Source organism: Montipora capricornis, chromosome 12 (assembly GCF_036669925.1).
Source record: "Montipora capricornis isolate CH-2021 chromosome 12, ASM3666992v2, whole genome shotgun sequence".
NCBI classification, from domain to species: domain Eukaryota; kingdom Metazoa; phylum Cnidaria; class Anthozoa; order Scleractinia; family Acroporidae; genus Montipora; species Montipora capricornis.
In genome coordinates, this window is record NC_090894.1 from 40,625,945 (window position 1) to 40,633,444 (window position 7,500).

General features: G+C 38.6%; 1 protein-coding gene across 2 annotated transcripts in view; it reads left to right on the plus strand.

The window, feature by feature from the left end:
- The window catches only part of LOC138027763 (cation channel sperm-associated protein 1-like), a 31,469-nt gene that overhangs the window by 8,672 nt on the left and 15,297 nt on the right, over positions 1-7,500 (plus strand). For both annotated transcript variants that reach the window (XR_011127506.1, XM_068875366.1), the window contains exons 6-7: positions 716-779; positions 2,539-2,647. Coding sequence is in view for 1 of the 2 variants with exons in the window: in XM_068875366.1 (XP_068731467.1) it covers positions 716-779; positions 2,539-2,647 (173 nt within the window). In the remaining variant the exon portion in view is untranslated. The remainder of the gene's footprint in view (positions 1-715; positions 780-2,538; positions 2,648-7,500) is intronic.

Sequence of the window (7,500 nt, forward strand, 5' to 3'; positions counted from 1 at the left end):
TTCGAACCCGAAGCAGACATTTTGACTCTGATATGAAGAAACTGGCTATTATTACTGCGTACTGCGAGTACGACTTTTCCAGACTTTGCACGTGCATCAGCTTTCGATGTCCCCATGCGTTCGCTCAGAACCGAACACTCGTACCCTAATCTAAATGTAGCTAATACGCTAATACCGACCGTCAGATTTGCCTATGCGTAGGAGACTGCGTGGGAAAACATGATTTTCAATCAACGTTGCGAGCTTTTATAGAATTACTTGTTAACCAATACTTCCTATTAAAACCCTTTGATGCCATTTATAGCACAAAAAGTTAGATTACTTTGGATGAGGCATTTATTTCAAATTGGTAACTCGTACACGACTTCGTCCTTGTAGTCAAATATAAGGTCGGCATGCATTGGAGGCTTCAGAGAGGGAGACGCCCAGTCTCTGACCTTCGGACTTTGCCAATTTCAGATAAGATAGTTTTAGATGAAAGGTGAGTGGACGTGTTTCCTCGGGTCTCCTCACTATAGGACACGAAATAGATACAACGCTCCTCCTAATGGGCCATAACACAATGCTACGCCTTGGGTTCCGGTAAGTGGGTCATATGTTGCCATTTCGAGGCGAACGTTCAGTAAGGGAAACTGACTTCTCATTGCTCCAGTAAATTGAATAAATAACTATCTTTGTCCTTTTTTGTTTGTTTGTTTGTTTTTTTTTTGTGTAGGTCACAGTTATATCATCTTGTATCTCATCGTCTACATTGTTTTGGAAAACTTCATCTTCATGAAGTAAGCTTATAAGAAAACGGAATTTTATCATTATGTAGTGTGTTACCAAGTCTCTAATTGCAAGCAAAACAGGAGAAAGAAATTTGTTTTGCCACAAAAGGGAAAAAAATCAGCCTCCAAACAACATCGCCTTTAGACCGTGTAGCTGCAGTTGAAAGAAGAGTTCAGGGAGCCGATTGCTGTATTAATGCATCCATGAGCCGGAGAAATGTTCAAATTTAACCACCAGTCACGTGATCACCAATGAGGTGATGGACCTGCCATTCGTGTTCGGCGCGCTAAAGTATCAGGTCATTTGTTATCATGTGACCAACAATTAGGTCGCACATTGGTCCGACTGATAAAGGCGTTGTGATGACGTCGAAGTATTTTTGGATTGCCAATAGGCCGCGTTAGGTATATCAATATTCACACATGGCTACGAGGCTTCATGGTAAAATTTCCATTTTTTTTGTTTAGAATCTCTCTTGAGATTTGTGAGACAAAGAAAACAGAACTGATCCGTGAAATTTGACCATAAAGCCTCGTAGCCATGCCTATTTGCCACTCTGGGTACGTAGTTCGTAAGCCGCTGTTACAAACTTGTGTGCCCTTGTGTGGGCCCATTTCCATCAGTAGGGCTAACGCTCACATGGTTCATATGGGGTAGATACTTAGCACTTCACATTACACTCTAATCAGTTAAATCTGTTCAAATACAAGTGCTACACGGCCAACGTTTGCAAAAACGTAATCCTTACTTGTACTCGTACATGTTAATTGCCGTGACTTTAACATCTTCAGTTCCCACGGCCTGCTCTCGTCTGACCTTGTAGCTCAGTCGGTAGAACAGCGGTGATCTAACCCGAAGGTCGTGGGTTCAATTCCCACCCTGGTCAGAGTTTTCCTCTGTCCTTGTGTAGGCCCCTTTCCATTAGTAGGGCTAACGCTCACATGGTTCATATGTGGTGGAAACTGAGCACTTCACATTACGCTCCAATCAGTTAGGTCAGTTCTAACGAGTACTCTGATTGGTTTAGCAGCAGAAAGTAGTTCAAACAGGTTTTCAATTTTCTCGTGCCCACTGTGGCCATAATCGAAACGCTGCAAAGTTCCGGGAAATCGAGGCTTTGAAGGCAGAAAAAGTTCTGTGGGTTCTACGTTTGTTTTTCTTTGTTGTATATGTCCGCCAAAATTCAACATTGGAATTTGACATCCAAATTTCGAATTTGAGTTTTTATTTTCATATTCGACCTCGAAGTTTATATGGAACATTGAATTTTTGAATTTGACATCGAAGTAAAACAGAACGAATGTACCGTGGGAACCAAAGATGCTGATTGGTAGGTTTGTCACGTATCAATTCAATTTACTGAGTTTTTTTCGATGTCAATCAAACGGGGCATGGACTTAAGTTCTCAACGGCTATGGCGCGTGCTATTCAATCACCCTAAGAGAGAAAAAACCTTTGGCATCCGGGGTAAGCTCAGCGTCAAGCTCAATACTGTGTTCGTCGATGAAATGGAGATAATTAAACTCTGCAAAAGGTTTCGGATAAATTCGGCGAATGGAACCCTTGGCCAGTTAAAAAAGATGGGTAGATTACATCGTGTGGTTGTTACAAAATTTTCCGACTGAATGGTTGGTAACTCCAAATGGCTTATTTGTCGATGATCTGGTTATTGAAACAGTCGGAAAAACATATAATGTTTAAATACACATCATTATTCGCTGCTCTTTTGATGCAAGCAGGGTATATATATTTTTGTATTACTTTAAGTCTGTTTGTGGCAGTGCTGGTGGATAACTTTCAGAGGACTATCACAGCGGTGGAGGTTAAGCCACTAAAGAAACACAGTGGAATGCAAATCAAGAGCGTTTTTAACGATGTAAGTATTTAGTTTGTGTTGCGTCGTTAGACGCTATTCTAGCAGCGTCCAAGCTAAAACTATGGAATATACCGCCCTTGGTAAAAGATCTTAGTCACTAAAACATGAACGACCTAAAACCACCTACAACCACCTAAAACCATCTCAAAAAAATCTACAACCACCTAAAACTACCTCAAAAATATCAACAACCATCTACAACCAACTCAAAAATATCTACATCAACTCACAAAGAATCGAATACCATGTCAAGCAAGCCATAGATGTCTAAAATAAGCGACACAACAATACGAGTGCTTACCATTTACCCGAAAAATCCGGAAATTTCGGTTTAGGTCAAATGAAAAGGTAATATTCCGGAAAATCTTTTCGGAAATCGTGGACAACCTCCAGAAGTAGCCCTCTTTTTCGGGAGAGGACAAAACGCGGAGCCCTACTCCATGGAGTACCCTATGGAGTACCTAAATGGAGTACCCTAAAAATACTATTTCGAATGCATACTGTTGATCCATGTGTAAGCAGCATCTCAAATAGTGCTTACTTAAGCCTCAACACCCATTTTAAACAGCATTGTTCAACAGTATTTAAGTCTAAGCAAAAAGGTTACCTTTGAATTCGATTATTGTTGTGATGGCCGATTACTTCATGTGAGCTAACCTTTTTAAAATGGGTGCTTAGCCTTAAATACTGCATTTTTAGGGTACTCCATTTGGGTACTCCATGGGGTAGGGCTCCGTGTTTTGTCTTCTCCCCTCTTTTTCCGTTCGGAATGGAATTCGGGAAATGCCCTTACCATTTGTGAGAATAGTTCCGTTTCCAGGCCCTTTCTCACAAGATCGAGTAAATATGCGGGTTGGAATGCAGAGTAGTAAAATGGTAAGCTCCATCCTCATCCGGTTGGTCATTAGATTCCGAAAATCGCTTACCTTTATGCAACGGTCATTCCATCCGGATTATTTGGCTAAATGGTAAGCACCCTATGTGTTTACCATTTATTTAGCCAAAGTGTGCTTACCATTTAGCCAAAAAATCCGGAAATTTCGATTTGAGGTCAAATGGAAAGGCAATTTTCCGGAAAATCTTTTCGGAAATTGTGGAAGACCTCCAGAGGTAATTTGTCAGAGTCCTTCCGTTTCCAGGCCCTTTCTCACAAGATCGAGTAAATATGCGGGATGGAATGCTGTGTAGTAAATGTAAGCGCCATTCTCATCCGGTTGGTCATTAAATTCGGAAAATCGTTTACCTTTATGCAGCGATCATTCTATCCGGATTATTTGGCTAAATGGTAAGCACCCAAAAATACCGGATCATGAGAATGATCGTGGCATAAAGGTAAGCGATTTTCCGAATTTGTTGAAGAAACCAACCGGATGAGAATGGCGCTTTACCCTGCATTCTATCTTGTAAACCGCGCTAAAATCGCGAGAAAGGGCCTGGAAACGGAACGATCCTGGCGAATTTCCCAAATTCGGGGAAATAAATAACTGCGTGCTGTATAAATGCACGCACGATGGCGTTCGTCTTTAAGGAAGATCCCGAAGGTACACACAGTTCGCGTACAATATTTTGATTGATCATTCTTATATATTCATATTCAGATAAATTGATTTCGTCTAACTTTTATGCAATCTACTCTTTGAAAAATTGATTAAAAAGCGATTTTTAGATATGATGTGCATAGACAGACATACAAAACATACATATTCTGGTACTGACTTTTGTGAATAAGCGAAAAAATAAAAATTCGGAAAATCGCTTACCTTTATGCCACGATCATCCCATGATCCGGGATTTTTGGCTAAATGGTAAGCACTCGTATTGTCGTGTCGCTTATTTTAGACATCTATGGCTTGTTTGAGATGGTATTCGATTCTTTGTGAGTTGTTGTAGATATTTTTGAAGTGGTTGTAGATGGTTTTAGGCGGTTTTAGGTCGTTCCATGTTTTAGTAACTACTGGTAAAAGATTTATGACGAAAAAAAATGCGAAACTACAGTGTGGTGTAAAGCCCCATTTACACGAGCAATTTTTCCTTGACAAGTTTGCCTTGACAAGGAAAAATTGCTCGTGTAGATGGGGAATAGTGGACAGATTTTCCTTGACAAGGAAAAATTGTCAAGTCAGAAATTTGCTCGTGTATACGGACAACAAGGAAAATGTGACAAGGATATTACTTGTCAAGTGCACTTGTCAAGGAAAACTTGTCATATTTTTCATTTACACTACCAAGGAAAACTTGTCAAGAAAAAAATTGTCAAGAAAAAATTTGTCAAGGAAAACTTGCTAGTGTGTGCAGTCGGCAAGTTTTCCTTGACAAGTGGACTTGTCAAGGATTAGTAATAACCTTGGACACGTCTCTTTCAATTTTCTTCTTAGGCAATTTGTCAATACCTTGCTTGCCAACTTGTAAAACCAAGACTGAACATTAAATTTTTTACGTTTTGGGTTCAATGCGTAGACTAACAAAGGACTGAATGAGTCTGGAGTTAATTATAAAAGGTAAATGTGTAACAGCATCGAAAACAAATTGCACGAAAACATCGTGATTATTCGTATACACGCACACACAATCTTCCTTTGCACTTGGTATTAGTAACATTCCGCGCAAAAATGTATTTCATTGTGATCGATTGATAAAGAAGCTGAAAATGAAGTAACACAGAGAGAACCAATAAAAGCGGCCTCTAAGTGGCGCATTGACAACGACGCTTGGACGCTTATCTTTAAGAAGACAATGATGGGGAAACAGCTTCATTTTCAACAGTTTCAACACTATATGTACACATGCCTGGGTTGTTTTATGTACACATATGTACACATGCCTGGGTTGTTTTACCGAGTTTGTCTGCTAAATGTCTTGTAACAGCACGCACAAAATCATTGACTTTTGTTTACGTTCTTTCTTAAAGGTTCCTTATTATCTACCCAAAATGCTTCGATGCTGTTATACGTCCCTTTTACTGAGAGATCGAAAATAATTTATACCACACGTTTGTCAAAGAGCGGAAATCGAAATGTTTCGACTATATATGTATAGGTTTCGAAACTTGGCTCTTTTCTATAAACGATATTTGCCAATAATTTGATACATATAGACTACATTCTTTATTTGTCGAGTCCTTTAACTTTTCAAGTCCAAGTTCAAGATCATAAAATCCCGCCTATACGTTGCCGGTAAACTCCGTTTTTAGGTTGAATCCGTTTTAAGCTAGTTTAAATCGGTGATCCTCTTTTTACCTAGGGCGAATACGCACTCAGATGATTACAGAAACTTTTTTGGAGTCTAAACTAAGCCTAGGAAAAAAATAGGGTCAGGCTAGAGTTAGTTTTGGTGTTTATACATAGAGATAGAAAAATAGTTTTTAAAATACAACCACACTTTTGAGTTAACATGTTTCAAACATCATCTTCAGCCATAGTGAGTGTAACATCAAAATTATATATATATATGTATATATAAATATACATATATATATATATATATTTAACATATAGATCCCATGTTGCCGTGCGTCTGTTCAGTAATAGATCACAGATGACGTCAAAATTGATTTTGAGTTGATAGAAAGCAGTAGCATTATCAATACTTTTGAAGCAAAAAACACCACAATTATCCTGGCAATTTTTAGAAAAACTAAGATGCTTGAAAACATGAGAATTGTTATCCCGGAAAAGGTGCTCATTTACGCGCGGGTAGAAATGCCTGTTGGTTACACCAACGTAGCGAGCACCACGACCCGCACAAGTAAATTTGTATTCCACACACGATTTGAGAGAATCCGGAATGAAATCCTTTGGACTAAAAATGTGGCACAGTTTGAATGGAGAGAAAATTACTCTTTTAAACTTTTACCTTTATGTCAGTTGTGTTATCTATAATATTGTTGGTTAGTTTGGATTTTACCTACTTGTAACGAACATTAAATCTACAAAGAATCATGGTATTGATAGTTATTTAAGCAATAGACCACAAGTTTCTATGGTTTATAGGCATGATAAACCACTTGGGATGTTGAAAGAACACGAGAAGAATTCGTAAATCTCGAGCCGCTGTATGTATGTATGTATGTATGTATGTATGTATGTATGTACGTACGTACGTACGTACGTACGTACGTACGTACGTACGTACGTACGTACGTACGTATGTATGTATGTATGTATGTATGTGTATGTATGTATGTGTATGTATGTGTATGTATGTGTATGTATGTGTATGTATGTGTATGTATGTATGTATGTATGTGTATGTATGTGTATGTATGTGTATGTATGTGTATGTATGTGTATGTATGTGTATGTATGTATGTATGTATGTATGTATGTATGTATGTGTATGTATGTGTATGTATGTATGTATGTATGTATGTATGTATGTATGTATGTATGTATGTATGTATGTATGTATGTATGTATGTATGTATGTATGTATGTATGTATGTATGTATGTATGTATGTATGTATGTATGTATGAATGAGATGCGTAAGACAGAGCTTGAGGGAAGGTGTAGATGTTTTCAGTCATAACTTACCACGACCACGAATTTAACCTATAAGGTAAAAACGGATTCAATCTGAGAACGGATTTGACCGACAACATATGTACAATTTTCAAACAACAAGAGACTAATTACTGCCGATTCAGGTTGAGCGTTTAATGACGTTAGTTATCGCGTTCGTTATCACGGTTGATTTGTTGCGTTGCGGGGCAAATTGTCAGACGTTGCTAGGCGGGGGATGATAGCGTTCTGTATGAAAAAAGGCGCTTTACAGAATGTAAACATGTTGACCGTAAGCAAGAGCGGTCGCTCTTATATCCCAGGAAAACCTTTATCCTCTGACCTAAGACATCTC